Below are 20,710 nucleotides of genomic sequence, written 5' to 3' on the forward strand. Positions count from 1 at the left end.
CATTTAATTTTTTTTTTTTTACATATATCAAATTTTAAACATAAAATATTAAAAACTTAATTTCTTATATCGAAAAGTTTTTTAAAATTAATTACAAATCTTTAAATTTTTATATATCAACATATATCTTATTTTCTTTAAAATTAATTGATGATATTTAATAAATTTCAAAATAAAAATATTTATTTAAAAATTAATAATAGTATTTTTTAAAATATTATATATTTCTTTACCTGATTTTTTTTATTTTTTAATATTTAAATGAATATTAATGATAACATTTAAAATCTTAATAATTAAATAAGAAATTAATTAGAAATGAATTAAAGATTAAAAGAAAACAATCAATCATTAGAGCAATAAATATCTCTTTATAAATAAGAGAAATTCGGATTAATACAAAAGTAAGAATAGTTAGAAAACATTTTAGATGAAATGATGTAAAAAAATATTCAGTTATAAAAATTATACGAAGAGTGTGAATAATAAAGAAGAAATTTAGAAAATACTAAAGAACAGTATTAATTTGATATAGAAATGTAACTAGAAGAAATTGAGAATTTGAAATCACAATTTAGTGATAACGTGAAGAAAATGATTCAATATTAACAGAAATAAATAAAATAGGAGTAAGAGTTAATTGAATACAAATAATACATAGAAAGTCAAAAAAATGGAATAGACTAATGCGTAAATGAGAACCAGTAAAAAATAAAAGAGCTTTAAAAAATATAATAATAATAAGAGAATTTTATCGAATAATTAAAAAATGAGCTTATTTAATAGAAGAAAGACGAGTAAAATTAAAAAGAAATATTTGAATAAGAAAAAAGTTATTTTTAAAAAGAAATCTACTATTATTAATAATAAATAGATGAAGAAAAAGAGAAAGTATATAAAATTAATAAAAGCCTTGAAAAATTAGAAAATGAAAATTAATAAATTATTATTGATTACAAATGGATTTAATAAGAATTTGTAGAATAAAAGGATCGAATTTAAAATGAAATTAATAAAAATATTGATTTATTTAATTTAAATAGAAAATTCGAAAATACTATTGTTGAAAAAGATGATTGTATAAAAGAGTTAAAATTAAAAATTCAAGAGAATTAATCTTTTAATTAAACATAATTAATTTTAAATGAAAACTAAAGTAAAGAAGTATAATTTTTGAAAAACACTATTAATAAGATAAACGAAGAAACAAAAAATCTATGTAAATAAATTTAATAATTAAATGAATAAAAAAATGAACTTTTATAAGAGTGTAGAAATTTGGAATTCAATTATAATTAATTGTAAAAAAGGTGCGTTATATTAGAAAATTAAAATCAAGATTTGAAAGAAAAAAATAATATATATAATAATGAAATTTAATAATTAAGCAAATAAAATGAAATCTTTTATTAAGAATAACTTATATATCAATAATTTATTGATAAAAAACGCATTTTAAGAGAAAATAGACTAAAAGAAGAATAATAATTAAAATAAAGTTTATGTAACTTGAAACATACTCTTGAAAATAATTTTAATTATTAAAAACTATTATGAATTTATTTAGAAATAGTTAAATTAAATATTTAAAATTATAAAATTCAATTAATTGTATATTTTTTTTTTTATAATTTTTATTTTTACTTTTATTATTTAATTTTATTAAAATAATTTCTTTTATAAATTATTTAATTAAATATTTTAAGATTTATTAAATAACTCTTGCCACCAAAACATCAAATAAATATTTTTTCATTAATCATTTTGTTAATTTTGCCCATTTTTTTAATTATTTTTATTGTTCTAAATCTAATTTTATTCAATTAATAAAGGTTGCTATATTTCAAGTATTCTTTATTAAATAATATTGTCAATATTTTAGATATTTTAATTTTATTAATTATTATTTTATTATAAAGGTGCTTAGATATTATACATATCAAATTTATCTATATTATTAAAGTTATTATTAATATTAACATATATATTATTAAGGTTGATATTATTGTTAGTATTAGTAATAATTACATTATTTACATTTTATTTCTATCTTTGTAATATTGTCTCTTAATGATTTTGTATTAAATTTCCTTAACTTTAATAAGTTCCACATACATTTTTTAATACAAAAGTAATTACAGTTCTTCCTATTTAAACAGCTTTTTTTTCTTGATTTATTTCAATATTGTTTTTAAGTTTTATTAAGGTGCCAAATTTACTATTATTATCAATTATTAAAAATTGATTGTTTATATATTTAATCATTGAATGTGTTCTACTTACTGAAATATCAGAAATTCTAACTTCAGAAGAATGTCCCCTTCCCTTTTTTTTTAACATATTATTAAAAAAATGATATTATATAAATATTTTACAATTTTTATTTCTTTTTCATTTTCATCAGTATAAAAAATGAATAGATTTTTAAAAACTTTTTTATCTTTTTCTAATGATTCAAATATAATATGAGGTTTTTCTGGAATATCAATTTATATTAAATCCTTAATTTAATTTTTATATTTAATATGTTTTGGTAATTAAGTTTTGCAAATTTCACAATCGCTTTTTTTCCAACTTATAATTTAAACATTATCGAGTTTTCTAACCTTTAGTTTTGAATTAATCCATCCCTTTAAACACTCGAAATGGACAAATTCACAAGATCCTTTACAATTACAAGGATTAATTAAAAAGTTTTCTTCACTTTGATCATCACTTAGGCAAATTTTGCAAATTTTAGCATGCTCTGCATTTGAATTTTAAAGATTATCATTTTACTGGATATGCATCTAATAATTATTATTTATTTTAATTTAATATTTTTTTTTTTTTTTTTTTTTTAGTTTTTTTTTACAAATTATTATGTGTCAACTTTAAATATTTAATTTTAATTATTCTTTATTTACATAATTTAATACTCTATTCTTCCAAATTTGACTATATCACCTGCTTATAGTGTATATCCTTTTTGAACATTTTAATGATTTTTTAAGCTTCTAACAATCAAATAAGGTTCAAGTTAATTTTATGAATTTAATGTTCTTAAACTATCTTTTGTAGGATTTAATTCAAAAGTTAATGCTCCTATTTATAACAAAAATAAAAACACTATATATTTATTATTTTTATTCTATATTTACTTTAACTATTTTAATTAATATCAATAGCTGCTAAAAACAATGCATTTTGATTATTCAAATTACGAATATTGTTACTAATAATTGGTTAATTTATTATTACGAGATCTTCTTTATCTAACTATTATTGTTCGGCAACAGGCTAGTTTTCTATTAATATATTTTTTTATTATTTAATCCTAAATTAAAAATTTATTTATAATTAAAATGATACTTAACGCATATATTTCACATGATGATTCCACTTTTAAGTACTTTAAATCAACTTATTTGCTTTCATAATCAAATAATCCATGAGAATCTTTATTCCATGTAACAACTTTTAATTCAACTCTTTTTTTATAAAAAAATTAAAAAATATTGCGGTTTTTTTTTTTTTTTAGTAAATTCATTGTTTATTTTTAAATTTTGATTATTAATTACAGATATTTTAGCTACTTTTGCTATACTTAAACAGGAGCTTTTTATATTAGTTATTAGATTTTAAAATTTTAGCTCATTAATAGTATTATTTTTGTTCAAAATTTTATATATAAGAATTTAATTTTTTTTCTAAATTTTTTCTTCAAAAAAAGAAAAATATTTTATTTATATATATAAATAATTTAAAATTAATATTTTTATTAAATTATTCAATTTTTAAATTTCTGATAATATAATTATAATTTTATTTATTTTTTTGCTAAATAATTTATTACTATATATTTTTCTTTTATAAGATATTATTTAAATTAATACTTAACCAAAATTACCTTATTAATATATATATATATATTTATTGAAATTTAAATCATTTACTGCATATTTTATTTTAAAAATATTATTATGAATTAATTTATTAATAATTTTTTAATTAAGTGTATAACTAATAAAATAAAAAATCTATTTTACAAAAACATAAATAACTAAGACTTTTTAAAATAATACAATTGTAATTGTAATAAAGCATTAAAATATTAAATTGTAAAGTAAATTTAATTTAAAGTTTTAATTTAAATATATTTTTAATTTAATAATGTTCTATATATTGTTGTAAATTAAATACAATATAAACCTTAAATGTAAATATTCTTTATATTTTAATAATGTTTTAAATATTATAATTTTCATATATTATTTTTATTAAATTTAATGTCTATTTATATAACTAATTTTAAATATCTTTTATAATGTAAATTTATGTGTAAATAAACAAGTATAAGTTATATATTCATATTTCACTTAAATTTATTACATTTTTAATAAAATAGTTTTAAAAAAATCTATAAAATATGTCAAACAAAATTAAATTGATTATTTAAATAATTAAATTAAAAACTCTATAATACAATTATTAAATTAATTAATAAATGTTAAATATAAAACTGATTTTATTAAAAATATATATTATTAAACAAAATTAAACTAAACTTGAATAAAATTTCCTTTTTTAATTGTAAACAATTAAAAAAAAAACTATTTAATATTTTTATAAAATGATTAAAATATATCTATATCATATTAATTAAAACTTTTTTTAAAAAAATTTAAATAAAAAAATTAAAATTAAATGTAAATATAATTAATAGTGATGCAAACCAGATTAGATCAGATTATAATCTATTGACGCTATTTTCGAAAATAAATCCTATAATAGTATTTTTTGAAAAAACAGAATATAATTAATTTTTTTATTGTGCTATAAAGAAAAATAAGAATAATCTATACTTTTAATTTAAGATATTAAATAAAATACCTATACTAAATGTTTCAATATTAATTTTAATTAAATATAAAATATAAATATTTAAGAAAAATTTATAATAAAAGTTTTTAATTTTTTGTTTGTTAATTTTGAAAATTCAATTTATTTAATAGACTAAATACTATATATAAATATAAAAAAGAAGAAAAAAAAAATGATTCCTTATTTTTAAGTAAAAAAATAAAGCCTTTGTCTTAATAATGTAAAAGTTAAAATATAATAATTAAATTTATTAAATAAAATTAAATAAAATTTATAATATTATATAATTTAAATTGATTAAGTTTTGTGTAAATTATATATACTGATTTAAAGATAACTTATATACATATAAATAAAATTATTTACTTATTCTATGTACTTATTATACCCTTGTTTATTTATTTATTGGTTAGAATTATTTATGAATATGATATTTTAATTCTTATTATTTTTATTTTTTTTCATTTCTTTAAATTAACTGATTAAATGTAAATTCTAATGCTTTATATAGTAACCATTAAAAATAATTAATTAATTTACAATCTAATTTATAATAGAACGATAATATAATTATTTTAATTATAATTTAATTTTGATGTTTAAAAATAATGATTTTATTAAATATAATTATTAACTATTTAATAGTTTTATTAAAAATAAAAAATAATATTTCCTTTTTTATTTTAACATTAGATTATAAAAGTTATTCAATAAAATAACAAAAATTAAAAAATACTATAGATACTCCATTTATACTACAGAATAATAATTTGATATATGAAACTATTAAATATTAATTATATATTAAGTATTTATAATATTTAATTTTTCATTAAAATAACTTTATAAATTAAGATACAAATAATTAAATTAAAGAAATTATTGATTTAATAAAAATATATATCTATTGCTTATATTTATTTATTTATTTATATAATTTTTTGTATAAAAAAAAATAATCAATAGAAAATAAGCTATATCCATTTTTTTTCCACTTTTTTTGTTTTTTCTGAATTTTGTTTAAAAATTAAAAAAATCAATATGAACAAATAAAATATAAAAATACCCAAATAATATTTTAATTTCCTAATGTATATTAAATTGTTACTCTGTATACAAATGCTATTATTATAAGAATAAAAAATACGATTCGCAAATCCATTAAATATATATTATAGCAAAGTTTTCTCAATAGAAAAAAAAATTTAAAAAAGAGGGGTCACTTATTTTAATAAAAAAAATATGATTATTAACAAATTTTCATTTTATTATAAATATTAATATATATTTAAAATACATCATATTTTTTTATATTTAAAAACTTAAAATCTCATTAAATAATTATATTATTTTTTTATTCATATATTATAATTTTTTAAAATAAAAAAATATTTATATTTTTATAAATTTTGATGTATTTTTAATTATACTATATATTTTTATTTTATTAATAGTGTTAATAAATTTTTCTTAAGAGCTATAAATATTAAATTATTCAATAAAATTAAGAATTAATTAAATATTTGTTTCTTTAATAAGATAATAACAGAAATATTATTTATTATGAAAGTATTAAATAAATAAAACTTTAATTTATTTAATATAAATAATTTTGAGGTTATAGTTTTATTTTAAATATCAATCGAACTTATTTTGCAATATTTATTTAATATTACATAGAAATATAAATTATTAACATTTTAAATAATAATAACTAATATGTTTAATATGCTTGAAAAAACATTTTTATGGATATTAAAATAAATACACATAATTTAATAGTAAATAAAAAAATTTTACTTGCACTGATGTTTTTTATATTATTATTTTTTTAAATCTCGATCAAAAAAAAAAGCAATTGATTTAAAATTAATGAAAAAATAAAACAAATATCAGAAAAATTAATATTAAAATTTTAAAATAATAAGGAATAGTAACTATAAATAAGAAAATTTATTAATACCAAAGTAATTCACATGTTTATATTAGTTAATTACTAAATTGATTTTATAATAATGTTTTAATTTAAAATTAAACACTAAATTTTCCAGATTTAAATACTATTAAGTTCATTTGGAAATAATAAAAGTTAAAATAGAATAATTATAACTGAGTAATTAATATAGATTCGAATTGATTTTAGAATAATTTCGGAAAAAATTATATAAAATAAAATTGAAAATTATATTAATAATATATTAAATAAAATGAAAATTATTACAAAAGTTAAATAAAATTTTTATTTATATTATAAAATTATATATTTATCCAACAAAATATTTATTTAAAAATTACATATAAATTAATAATTTAAATAGACGCATTATAATGAAACTGATTTTATTTATATTTTTAATAAATTATTTTATATTTTTTATTATCATTAAAAAATCATTAAAATTAAAAAAATAATATTTTCTTTATATATATTATTAATGTATATTCTATTATTATATATATTTTTAATCATATTTAATATAATTTAATGTTAAGTTATTAGTTATTACTTTTTAATTTATCCTTTTTGTTTATTTTATTTTTAAAAATATTAAAAAACTATTTTTTGGATAACATTTTTTCTTATAAGACATATTATTAAATGAAATTTTATTGATATAATAAAATTAAAAAAATTAAATAAATACCCAAGTTTTATATTAAAAATGTAAATATTCCCATTAGAAATAAACTTATACAAATAAAATATTATTTTAATAAAAATTAAAAACATAAATATAATTATTTATAAATTAAATAAGCAAAATATAAATGAAGTGTATAAATTGCCTATTATTGTATTTTTTTAAGAGTCTAAGTATAATAAAAATACTTTTTTTTATTGAATTGATAAAAAGCATTTATAATAAAACTAATTTTTACATTTATATTATTTATTTAATTTAAATCGTTTTTTAAATTAAAATATTAAAATATGAATCATTTAATAAGAAATTTTTATATGTAAATATTCAGGCTGATGAAATGATATAGTTGAACTATAAATAGTTCTCTAGAGAAGTAATTTATGTAAAAATAATTAATTCTATATTCATTCTTTACCCATTTTTACTATAATTAAAAAAGAAAAAAAATCTTATTTTAATTTTTGATGAAAATAATTAAAAATAAAATATTTATATAGTTTTTTTAAAAATTGCTATTAAAAGGTTAAAAAGATTACAGATAAAAAAATCTTTAATTATATATATTAACTAAAAGAAAATGGAATTATATAGCATAACATTATACTTAATTATTATAATAATATCTTCTTTTGTCGGTTATTAAATTGTCTTAAAAGCTATAGTTAATGATTATGAAATAAAAAATTAAACAGCAGAAATTATATATTGTTTAATTTTTGCATTTTCATGTAATAGTTTTATGCTTCTGATTTTCGAAGTATTGAAAATTGGAAATGATTAGGATAGATTAATATTTTGGAAACTTACAATTTAGGCATTAGTATACTCTTGTATTATTTTAATTCCTTTTATTTTAATTTATAAAATTGTAAGAAAACTTTGGAATAATACATTAATTCAATTTTTAAATATAGGAATATTATATATTTACTTTATTCTTAAATTATTTGAAGTTTAAAAATATATGAAAGTTAATTAACTTGAAGAATTACTATAATTAGGAAAGCAAATAGAATTAATAAGTAAAAAACACTTTAAACATAACATTTGTTTTGTACTTTTTTTTTAAATCATATTAAAAAAAAATAATATTTTAAAAATAAAATATTTTATAAATTAATTAATTTAAGCTATGGTTGGAACTTATATGATAGCAATTTTATCAGGAATTGGTTGTGTGGAGTGTCCATATTATTATTTTAATTTCATTTATTCTAATAGTATTTTATTATAATTTTTAATCTATTAATTAAATTTTGATTAGTAAAAGATATTAAACAATCTAAGGTTTGTCATGAAGAAAATCTAAAATATTTGTTAAATAAAATGAGTGAAAATAAATATAATTAAATACAATTAGCTAAAAAAATGTAAAAAGGCGATTTCAATAAAATAAATAAATAAAAGGAATCATTTTTTATGAAAATGTAATTTAAAAAAAAAAAAAAATTATATTTATAAAAAAAAAAAATTCTTTATTATAAGGTTAAACCTATTAAGTTAAAATACTAAAGAAAAATATAATATAGAAGAAAAATATAATTTTAATTAAAAAGAAATAGAAGTATATTAAGAAAGTAAAATTGAAACTTTTAATAGTAAATATTCTAAAAATTAAAAAAAATATATACAAATTATATAATTATAATATAATTTGTAAATAAAGAAATAATAAAAATATATATACAAAAATATTTAATTAAAAATTTAATTATATGTAAAAAATAGATAAATAAAAATATATATATAAATAAATATATACATATATATATAATATAAATATATATATATAAATAAATTTTGGATTTGCTAATATATATATGTATATTTATTTAATTTATATTAGATTATTAAGAACTTTAAATAGAAATTTAAAGACATGAATATTCATAAACTTTTAAAGGAAAATTTTTTAAATTTCTTAGTTTTATAATGGGAATATACTGCATTTATAGAATAATAATTGTAAAAAATAATATATAAATAGATATATAATAAAAAAAAATTAATATTAACATCAATTTAGTCTTAACTTTATTTTTAATATATCTTTATATCTTTTAATTTATTTATTTATTTAGAGCATTTACAATTATACAATTGGAAGATAAAAATCGATAGACCCAATTAATAGAATTTTATAAAATATACTTCCTTTAGTCGGAATTATTATAAAAGATGATGATTATGATACTGCAATAAATTATTTATCATTTACTTTTTTAGGTATTTATTTATATTTATTATAACATATAAATTATAATTATTAAAGGTTTTCTAATGATAACTAGTGTTAGAACTTTTTGTATTAATTTAGTCAATTTTACAGGAATATTTATTGGTCATTTGCATTCAAGGAGTGTTGATACAGACATAATTGTTTATTTTTTAGCTGAAATAGTTGGAGTTTATTTTATTTCTACTTTAGTTCTTATTTAATATAGTGTCGCAGAATAATACTTGTAATTAAAAATATAATTAATTATAAGTATAATACATTAAATAAAAAGATAAAACTTAAAAATAATTACAGGAGATTTTAGTTTATAAATATATTACAAAATTTTTGATTTGATTTTCTTATTAAGTTCATTAGGACAAATGATATTTTTACTTATTTTTAATATTAATAAAAGTAAGCAATTAAAATACTGTAAAGAAGATATATTTCAGGATAAATATTGATTGTTTTTTAAATATTTATTAACTTAAATTTATAAAATAATTATTAAATTATGTATTAATATTTTCTGATTAAAAAAATAATAACCGCGTAATTATTTTTATATATAAAATTACATATAAAAATTTTATTTATAAATTATTTTATACTATTAAATATTTATAAAAAAAAACATCAAAAACAAACAAAAACAAATATTAATTTAATGCCGCCTAAAAAATAGTCACAAAAAAATACATTAGAATAAAACGGTTAGAGTTAATAATAAGAATTAAGTTCAAATTTAGTTAACATAAAATATTTATGGAAATTAGACATCAATTAATCAATAGGATATGGTATTCCTGAAAGTTATTAAATATCAGATAAAATAGCTTCGTTTGATATGGTAAAATTTAATTAAATTATTTAAAAATAATAATAAATAAAAGGACTATACATTAATTAAAACTAAAAGTGGTAAAAAATTCCCTTAAAATGAACATGATTGGATTCTTTGGGATTAAAAAGTTAAAACTAAATTAACTTAACTATATAAAGATGGATATTTAGTAGTCATATTTTCTAATCAAGGAGGAGTTGGTAAAGGACATACTACGGATAAATAAATAACTATTAAAATTACTAATATAGCTAATACAGTATTTTAAAATTAATATATATATTATAAACATAAATAAAGATAGGAATTCCTATTATTGCTTTTTATGCTAGAAAAGAGGATGCGAATAAAAAACCAAACAAAGGTAAATCTTATTAATATTTTTTAGTTATTATAACTAAAATACATAGGAATGTGGGAGTTTTTCTTGGATTAAGTATTAAAAGGCAATACTGTTAATTTAAGCGAATCGTTTTATTGTGGAGATGCAGCAGGAAGAAAAGGACCTCCTAAAGACTTTAGTGATTCTGACTTGTTAGATAATATATATATATATTATTATTAAATATTAATTATATTTTTTTTTTATAAAAAAAAAAGAAAATTCGCTCTTAATATTAATTTAGCTTTTTTCACACCTGAATAGTATTTTTTGGAAATAAAACAATAAATTTCTTAAGAATTTTTTGATCCTAAAAAACTGCCTACAACTGGTGATTTATTCAAAGAAAAAAATGTTGTATTGAAATCAGATAAATAAGAAAGTAATTAAAAAAATTAATTCTATATATATATTTAAAATTTTTAGTGATAATTCTTATTGGATCAGCAGGGTCTGGAAAATCAACTTTTGTATATAATCATTTGTAAGATTATCAAAGAATTAATAGAGTAAAAATTAATTATAAATTAAAAAATATTAAATAAAATAGGATGAACTAAAAACAATGCCTAAATGTTTATAAGTAGCTGAGAATGCGATAAAAAATAAAAAAAATATTGTTATTGATAATACTAATCCTACATCAGAAGCAAGAAAAGACTTTGTAAGTCTTGCAAAGAAATACAGTTAAAATAAATTAATTTTTTAATTAAATAACAATTAATAAAAATAGATATACATTTAAGAGCTTTTGTTTTAAGTGTTGATAAAGATCTTGCAATGCATTTAGATAATTAAAGAGAGACTAATAAAGAAAGAAAACATTTTTCAAAAAGAGTAGGTAGAATTCCTATTCATACCTTTTTCAAAAATTTTTAAGAACCAACTAAAAATGAAGGATTTGATGAAATAGCTCATATAAACTTTATTGCTGGTCCATTTTTAAATGACAAAGATAAATAAAACTTTTTTAGTTTTGGAAAATGATTCAATCTAAAAATATTTTAAATATTATTTTTATAAAAATAAATAATTTATATATTTTTCTATATTTTTTAACTTTAATATATTTTTTATTTTTTTTCTATTCTTTTAAAAAAAGATATTTAAATTATTAATTTATTATATTATATATATTTATATATACATAGTTAATTAAAATAAAATATGAGCAAATAAAAATAATAAAATACAATAGATGAAAATTTATAACAATAAGAAGAGAATAATTCTAAAGAATAAAATTTTACTTTATTTTAAATAATTTAAAATTTTTGGATATAATATAAAATCTAATAGTCAAAGAAATTAAAATTAATGGATACTTTTATTATTTATTGTATTTTATTAATATTTATTTAAACTGCATATTTTTTAATTGCTGGTAATTTTCCTCAAAATTCTCTTATTGTTGGAATTTTTACGCCATTAGGTTCAGCAACTTTAACTAGTATTTTTTTTAAATTAATTTTAATATAAATTTTTATTATTTTTTATTCTTTAAAAAACAGTATGTTTAAGATAATAAATTAATTAAAAAACTCAGTAAAAAAATATTAATAATGAACGATATTTTTGGGAATATTATATTTGCATGTATATGCTTTTTATGACAGGAATAAACTATTTAGGTTGAAAAATTAAATTAATTTTAAAAAATAGTAATTTTATATAATAAAGTAATTTTTTTTTTAAAAATAAAATATATATCTTTTATAATAATACAACTATTATTTAATATTTTCTTGATAAAATTTTCATTTATATTACGATAAAGATTTTGGTTTTATTTATAAATCATTCATATTCAAGTTATAAGAAATTGATTTTATTCTTTATGCATTAATACCTAAATTATTAGGTTATTGATGATTCATTTTATTTTTGCAATTATTATTTTTTTCAAGATTATCTAAAGGTAAACTAATTTTAGAAGGAGTTTAATTCTTTTATTATAACTTAAATTTTTAAGATCTTTTACTATAAACAATAATCTTAAATTAATAAACAATATAACCTTATTTATTTAAAATTTCAATTAAATATTCTCCTTTATCTTGTTTTTTAGGATATCCATTAAATATAATTGCGTTTTTCAAAATTTCATATTAGATCCATATATTATTGTTTTTGAATTAAGTTATTTTATTAAACGAAGAATTAAAGGTTATATTTTTATTTTTAGAGTGTTTTCTTTAATAAATATTTATTTATTTTATACAATCCTAATCTAAATGAATAGTTTCACCAATAGTGTTCATAAATAATGAAGGTTTTTAATCTAAAGTAAATCCAAATAATTCAGCTTTAATACTTTAACAAATAAGTTTAATATTATATTAAAAAATCTAATTGTCGATATTTTCATATTTAGATATTATATTTTGTAATAATTCTTCTACTTATTAGTCCTTAATTACATATTCATCAAATAAATATTTTTTATCATCTGTATTACTTTTGACGAATTAGAATTGATTATTTTATTAATTATCTATTTCTGATTTTTAAAGTATTAAATTTTTGTACCAATCTCTATATTTATACTTATTTAATGATTATTTAAGCATTTTATACGCTTTTCGTGTACTTTCATTTATTTTTAGAATTTAATTAATTACTATGCTTGACAAAGCAATAATTAAAGAAGAATTTTCTTAAAAATCTTCTTTACTTAATTTCGGATATAAAGAAGGCTTTTGGCTATAAATAATTTGAAAATCATTCAAAAGTTCATCAACATTTATTGTTTATTGATCAGTTAAATAGTTATAAATATAAAGTTGATTTTCTTATTCTTCTTAATAAACAAATATTTTTTTTTAGATTTTGTTAATCATATTATATGAATATTAATATATGTATAAAGGTGAGAGATTGATTTTTTTATGAAATTACTAATCTATTTAAACTTATATATCTGAATATACATAATAGTGCTTTAAAAATTTCTTATGTATTTTAAATCTAAGAAGATATGTTAATATAATTATTATTGCAGGAATTAAATATTTCAAAACTTCAAAAAATATATACTCTATAGGAATATTAGAAAACTCTATATCAAATTAGTCGTTTAAAGAAGAATATTTATCAGAAATAGTTATTTAAATAGTATATTTTTTTTTATAAGAATTTTTATTAAAATTACCCTAAATTTAGTTATTTATTTATTGTAATTCTTATAGTTTATTAATTTCAACAAATTAATTATTTTATTTTAAATAAAATGTATAATTTAATTGTAAACCTTCTTAATAGAGAATATGATTTTCATAAATTTAAATCGTAAATGGCTTTTCTACAGTTAAACCAAAAGGAAATTATTACCAATACATTTATTATGATGAATATTTTAAACTAATAGGTTATTTATATTTTAGAAACGTCAAATCTTTTAGATAAAATTTTTTAATAAAATTATTATTTATAAAATCTTAAACAGTAAATTATATTTATGTATGTTAATCAAAAAAAGAAAGTAAAACATCATTTAATAAAAAATTATTTATTTCTTGAATATTTCCAGATAAAGATAAATTTAATTTATCTTGAGATAATAAAAATAAATACTTATTAAATTATAAAGTTTAAACAAAAACTGGTACTTAATATTATTGATTAAATATAATTTATAAAATAATTTATACTCTATCTGAAAAAGTATGTATTATAACTTAATTTGATATTTTAAATTCAAAATCAACTAATAATGATTCTTTTGCAAAAAATTATAATGGTATAAATTTTTTTAAATTTATAAGAATATTAAAAACAAATTTAGAAATTAATATCTAATTTTATTCAGGCAGTAAAATACTTTAATCAATAAGAAAATATAAATCTTAATTAAAAAATTCAGTTAAATATCCATTAAATGATAAAATTCCTATATTTATCTAAAAAAGTTTGATTTTTTTTAAAAATAAGAATAATATTATAATATAAAAATAATAATAATATATTATATTAAATTACTAAATAATTAAAAATAGTTTTTGACATAGATTCATTTATTTATAATTCATTTTTTATAAAATTTTAACTCGAAACCTAGATAGATATTTCAATTATAATAATTTTAACACCATTGTTTTTTGTTATATTTTAGTCTATTAACACATATATTGTATAATCATTTTCGTCTACTATATTTATCCAAGTTGGGACCAAATAATAATTTCCATTTACAACTTATGCTATTTTTAGATTATTTTAAAATTTTATAGGGCTAATACAAATACTAACATTTTCTCCTATAATCAGAACATTTTTATCTTATGTTTTATTTAATATATTAAATAGTTATAGGTTTTATTTTTTTAAATAATCTTAATCGGTTCTATTAATTTAAATATGTAATTATACTGGATTTAGACATGAACATATTTTTACTCCATAATTAACAGTAAAAGCGAAAACTGATAAATCTTCATCAATAACACACCCATATGAATTTTCATTTTAAAACTATAGATTTCCAATTTCAGAAATTTAGTTTTCTATTATATTTATTGCGGTTATTTATCCTTTTCCATAACTTTAACTAATTAATAAAATATTATTATTTTATAATTGTTAATAAAATCTATAAACCCAACCTTAAAATTTTTATTTTCTTATCTCAATGGGTTACTTATATTTGTCTTCCCAGCTAATAATTGATAAACCTTACATTCCGTTTGCTAAATAATATATATTTTAATTTCTTATGTCAAACCTAATATATTCACAATAATTATAATTAATAAAATACTTTTTATAAAAAACATATTTTTTTATATTGTTTGAGATTTCAATTTTTAACTAAAAAAACTAAATCCCTTCATGAATTATATTAAAAGCTCCATACATCATTTATGAATCGATAATAACCGTAGATATTTTTTTTTAGAATAAAGTTTAATATGTAAATATAACCGAAATATTATCTAAATCTTATATATTAAATATCTAAAATCCAACTTATTCTTAACTACATATAATCATATTTTACTTTTCGTCTATTAAATATAAATCAGAGCAACTCCTTTCTAATTTTAAATTGTTTATTTCTAAATTAGCAATTAAATTTATTTAAAATTAATTTGCTTATTAAATAATCTAATAAAATGACAATCCTAAAGATGAGCTTGCGATTAAAATTTCTTTTTTATTTGAATATAGACAAAAATAGTAATAAACATTATTAAATTTTTCATTTAGAGCAAGTTAAACATCCGCTGGATTGTAGGTTAGATAAAAGAAAAGACCCTCATATCCTGCAGTGAATGCTATTATTCCACCGTTATTATTGATCTAAATAGAAGAAGGCTATTAAAAATTTATATTTATATAAGAACACTCATTTTTATTATAAATATTTAAAATATTCTTATTTTAACTAATAAAAGCTCTTTTGAAAACTAAAATATTATCGTAATCATTAAAATAAACATATTTATAATTTTCAATAAATCCAATAGAGTTAACAATTCCAAGAGTGTATAAATTTTATTAAAGCTAAGGGTAAAAAACATTGATTTATAAAGAACTAATATCATATATTTAAAGACCCTGATTTCTAAAGCCTAAATATAAATATTTTTCATTAAAATCAACAGCAAAATCAGATAAAGATCGGCCTTATTAAACTTTTAGAAATAAAGGAACAATTTATTGTACTGCAAAAGCATTTTGCCTTAAATATAAATTAGTTATATCTAATGATGCAAAGCCATAATATTTAGACATTAAGTATAATACATATTTTTTAGAATTAAAAATATATGTTTTTTATATGTCAACAAACTCTGTTTTAATATTTCTAACAAATTAAGGATTCTCTTTAACACTTATATTAAATATTAATAAGCCACTTCTTTCACAACTTTGAAAAGCATAGTTTGGTCCACTATAATTTGAAACTGAAATATGTACAGTAGAATTTATTATTTAATTTTAGCTTTCGTTTTTTCCAATAATTGTTTTTTATATGATATCAAAAATATAAAGTAATCCTTTAAATGGTAAATATATAATCTACTCGTTTTTACTTACTACTAATACATCAAAACTTATGTTTTAATTTATTAAAGTTTTAAATTCTATTAAATTTAAATCTGCTTAAATTAATTATTTGCTAAAAGTTAAGAAAAATACGAAGTTTTAAGTTACTTATGCATATTGTATATCTATTTATATATTTTTTTAACTTTAAAATTCATTATCTTAATCTTAATCTTAATCTTAATCTTAAGCTAACAATATAAGTTATTGTTTCTTAAATACTAAATATATATATTATTTTATATTTTATCCATTATTTTATGAAGTAAGTATTTAAGATGGATTCCAACCATATTAATATAAATTAATAACTTAATGAGGAATAGGATTAAATGCGGTTTGTTATAATTCTTCAATTGTAAAACATTTCATAACAAGGAAAATTTGATTTAAAAATAAAAAAAATATACATATATTCATTTTATTTCTAATTTAAATTTAAAAAATAATAAGAATTTATATAAATATCAATGTAAATGATATAAAATATAATTTTTGGTTTTCAATAATTGTATAAACTATAAAAAATTTAAATATTTTTTTTTTTTTTTATTTTTTTAAAGTTTAAAAATTTAAAATATAAAGTTTTATAAATTATTAATTTAAAATTGATTATAATTTACATAAGATTTTTTATTTTTATATTTATCAATAATCATATTTATTGTAAATATAATATCTATTTTAATTTTTCTTTATATCGTTTTATTTTTATTAAAATAATTCCTAATTAATCTAAAAAACTTTTTCTTGTTCAATATCAACATAATTATTATTTTTTTCTTCAAAAATAATCTAAACTTTTTTAGAGTTAATATTATTATTTTGTTATTAATTTAAATTATCATTTTAACTTTAAAATTATTAAATTTATTCTTTTTATAAATTGTCTTTTTATTCTGAATTTGTTTGATTTTACGCTTTTTGTTTTTTTTTTTTTGATTTTATAAAATTAAGAATTTCATCCTCGACTTCTTTTTGCTTATCTAAAACATTTTGTTATTATTTTCTATCAATTTCTTCCTGTTATAATTATTTCTATTTATTTTATTCAAATTCAAGTTATTAAATTAATTAATTTTAATACTCGCTTTTTATATTGTAATCATCTTCAGGTTCAATTTTTTAATTGATTTAATATTTTATATTTTACTTTTTTTCATCTTCTTCTTATTTATTATATACATCATTATTTATTTATTATGCTTATTCATTTGAATCTATAGATTATTTTTTTATAAAAATTATTAATAATAATATAAATTATACTTTTATCTTATTAAATGAATTTTGTTTACATTAATTCGCTAATGCTACTCCTTTCACAAGCATTATCTTTCAAACATTTTTACAAAAATTCTTAACAATCTACACTAATTTTATCTGGAATTTATATTTTTTATAAATTTCTAAAAGGAGAAACTCCTGTCAACATTTATATAACTAAACAACCAACATCCCAAACATCAGTCTTCGTATTAAATTATTACTTTTCATATTACTAATTAAAAATTAATATAAAATAAAATTATTAAATATTGATATCAATTTAAATTGATTTATAATATTTTTTAAATAAATTAATTTTTTATTTTTTACTTCTGGCGATTTATTATATAATTATTCATTATTTTATTTATTTAAGAATAAATTTTTCTGAATTCCAAAATTAGTTAACTTTATTGTACCATCAGTATCAATTAATGCATTACTTCCTTTTATTTCTTTATGAATAATATTATTTTTATGTAAGTATTCTAAACCTTATAATATTTATCCAACATATTTAGAAATTATTTTTTCATTAAAAGGACCGAATTTCTTGATCATATGACTTATAGAACCACCAGGTACAAACTCATAAATTATTTATATTTATTAACTGCTATAATTTATTTAGGAATTTATATATTTAACTAAGTTTCTATTCCTCAATTTCCTTAATTAAGCAAACTGTTTTTCAATTGATTTATAAATCATTTTTTAATTTATGCTATTTTAAGTAGGAGTTAATTTTAGAGATTTCACTAAATATTGCTTTCCTGTATTTAAATCAAATGATTAATATACAGTAGAATAAGGAGTCTATGAATATAATGTTCCATTCTTAAAGGGAATTTATTTTTAATTTGATTAAACTTTTATTTTATTATTGTTTTATTCATTTTAATCTGATGTTTGCGTTTGTTTTTATACAATTGTTGTCATTTAATTTGTATTGTTTTTTTTATTTTAAGATCCTTTTAAAGGATTAATAATTTATTATGTTTTCTTAAAACATGAACCCATATTTTATTTAAATTTTTAATTATTTATAATATATAAATAAATAATTAAAATATATATAAATTAATTAAAGAAAATAATATATATTTATTATATAAAAAATTACTCTATATTATCTAATTTTTATTATTTTTATATTATACATTTGACTAAGTCAAATGAATAATAAAAAATATAATATAACTATATTATGCAGATATCTATAAATAATTTAAGTTTTTTTTAAATTCTTTAATTATAATCATTATTTTGTTTAATTTCTAAGATATAAATATATTTTTATTTTTTAACTTATATAATTAATTAAGTTATTTAAAAATATTAAATGGAATAATAACTCAATCTATTTAACTATAATATATATTTTTATATTAATGAAAATTTATGCTTTTATTGCATATATATTAAAATTGTTTATAAATACAATAAAGATTAAATTATTAATTTTATGTATTTTGCATTTATTCATTTTTTTAAAATAATTATTTTCTAAAAAATTTTCCGTTAAGTATCTTGTTTAAAATATTTAAAAATAATATTTTTTCAAAAAAATCTATATTTATTAATTTATACTAAAATGAGTTAATAGTCTTTTATTGTAGAAAGACAATTATTAAAAAAGTAAAAATATTTTTTTAAAAATCAATTAATAATTAAAATGGTAATTTTAAAATGATTTTATTTATTTATAAAAAAAAAAAATATATGTAATTTGTTTATAAATTATGTTTATATTTTATTAGAAATAATTTTAATATAAATAATAAAAATAAGAAAAGATTGATTATTATTTGTATTAAATATTTAAAATAAAAAAAACAAAACTTTTAAAAAAAAAATTAATAAAAACAAATAGAAAATTTAATATTATAAAAATAAAATTAGGAAAAAATTAATATAAATATAAATTTATTTATTTATATATTTATATATTTATTTATTTTCATATATATATATACATATAGCTAATTTTTTATATATTGATTTATATATTTGATATTTTATATATTAAATTTATATATATAAAAGTTTATATTTTTTTTTTATTAATAATATTTATTTTTTATTTTTTATATAATATATCATATTTATATTTTATTGATTTATGTTAAATTATTTTTTTAGAGAATTTTTTTTATTTTATATTTTTATTTTTTTAGAAAAGAAGGATTAATATTCGTATATTTATAATTTATTAAATATAAATTTTATATATACAAAACATTATTTTTATTTCTTCTAATTAAAATTTATAGCATTTGTATTTTTAAAATTATTTTTTATTTTATATATTTTTTTTAATATTTTTTCATTTTTTTTTTAATAAATTTTTTTTTTGAAAATGTTAATTATATTTAAATTTTTAATTTTTTTTTTAAAAAAAAAAAAAATATTAAATATTAATTATATAAAATTAATAA

The 20,710-nt window shown here is 15.0% G+C and overlaps 3 protein-coding genes across 3 annotated transcripts, besides 20 other annotated features; 1 reads left to right on the top strand and 2 right to left on the bottom strand. All coding sequences in view use genetic code 6, as the record gives it.

Moving 5' to 3' along the window:
- Nucleotides 1-1,632: 1,632 nt before the first annotated feature.
- Nucleotides 1,633-1,665: a microsatellite.
- An 87-nt stretch (nucleotides 1,666-1,752) lies between these two features.
- Nucleotides 1,753-3,718, bottom strand: IMG5_155500 (hypothetical protein; the record flags this gene model as incomplete). The annotated part of the gene is made up of 6 exons (XM_004030631.1): nucleotides 3,561-3,718; nucleotides 3,352-3,470; nucleotides 3,141-3,287; nucleotides 2,855-3,084; nucleotides 2,376-2,789; nucleotides 1,753-2,325 (listed from the first exon to the last, which is right to left on the bottom strand). Exons 1-6 carry the CDS (start codon nucleotides 3,635-3,637, stop codon nucleotides 1,753-1,755), a joined length of 1,560 nt encoding a protein of 519 aa, XP_004030679.1. The 5' UTR covers nucleotides 3,638-3,718.
- Nucleotides 3,719-7,284: 3,566 nt separating this feature from the next.
- Nucleotides 7,285-7,335: a microsatellite.
- A 750-nt stretch (nucleotides 7,336-8,085) lies between these two features.
- Nucleotides 8,086-11,942, top strand: IMG5_155510 (sap DNA-binding domain protein; the record flags this gene model as incomplete). The annotated part of the gene is made up of 14 exons (XM_004030632.1): nucleotides 8,086-8,530; nucleotides 8,639-8,824; nucleotides 9,175-9,473; nucleotides 9,590-9,734; nucleotides 9,781-9,970; nucleotides 10,145-10,161; nucleotides 10,434-10,579; nucleotides 10,623-10,832; nucleotides 10,874-10,937; nucleotides 10,984-11,107; nucleotides 11,174-11,337; nucleotides 11,382-11,464; nucleotides 11,506-11,641; nucleotides 11,689-11,942. 14 exons carry the CDS (start codon nucleotides 8,086-8,088, stop codon nucleotides 11,940-11,942), a joined length of 2,463 nt encoding a protein of 820 aa, XP_004030680.1.
- Nucleotides 9,247-9,300: a microsatellite.
- A 2,932-nt stretch (nucleotides 11,943-14,874) lies between the features above and the next one.
- Nucleotides 14,875-14,929: a microsatellite.
- Nucleotides 14,881-14,919: a microsatellite.
- A 33-nt stretch (nucleotides 14,930-14,962) lies between the features above and the next one.
- Nucleotides 14,963-14,992: a microsatellite.
- Nucleotides 14,993-17,015: 2,023 nt separating this feature from the next.
- Nucleotides 17,016-17,049: a microsatellite.
- A 113-nt stretch (nucleotides 17,050-17,162) lies between these two features.
- Nucleotides 17,163-17,193: a microsatellite.
- A 1,020-nt stretch (nucleotides 17,194-18,213) lies between these two features.
- Nucleotides 18,214-19,211, bottom strand: IMG5_155520 (protein serine threonine kinase, putative; the record flags this gene model as incomplete). The annotated part of the gene is made up of 2 exons (XM_004030633.1): nucleotides 18,214-18,504; nucleotides 18,603-19,211. The coding sequence occupies 2 exons, from the start codon at nucleotides 19,209-19,211 to the stop codon at nucleotides 18,214-18,216; spliced, it is 900 nt and encodes a 299-aa protein (XP_004030681.1).
- Nucleotides 19,212-19,320: 109 nt separating this feature from the next.
- Nucleotides 19,321-19,389: a microsatellite.
- Nucleotides 19,323-19,361: a microsatellite.
- A 795-nt stretch (nucleotides 19,390-20,184) lies between the features above and the next one.
- Nucleotides 20,185-20,247: a microsatellite.
- Nucleotides 20,192-20,311: a microsatellite.
- Nucleotides 20,197-20,232: a microsatellite.
- Nucleotides 20,249-20,310: a microsatellite.
- Nucleotides 20,262-20,325: a microsatellite.
- Nucleotides 20,273-20,325: a microsatellite.
- Nucleotides 20,303-20,389: a microsatellite.
- Nucleotides 20,319-20,365: a microsatellite.
- Nucleotides 20,323-20,389: a microsatellite.
- Nucleotides 20,390-20,570: 181 nt separating this feature from the next.
- Nucleotides 20,571-20,615: a microsatellite.
- Nucleotides 20,616-20,710: the final 95 nt, after the last annotated feature.

The sequence above is a fragment of the Ichthyophthirius multifiliis genome (assembly GCF_000220395.1).
Source record: "Ichthyophthirius multifiliis unplaced genomic scaffold scaff_1120509251182, whole genome shotgun sequence".
Classification (NCBI taxonomy): Eukaryota; Ciliophora; class Oligohymenophorea; order Hymenostomatida; genus Ichthyophthirius; species Ichthyophthirius multifiliis.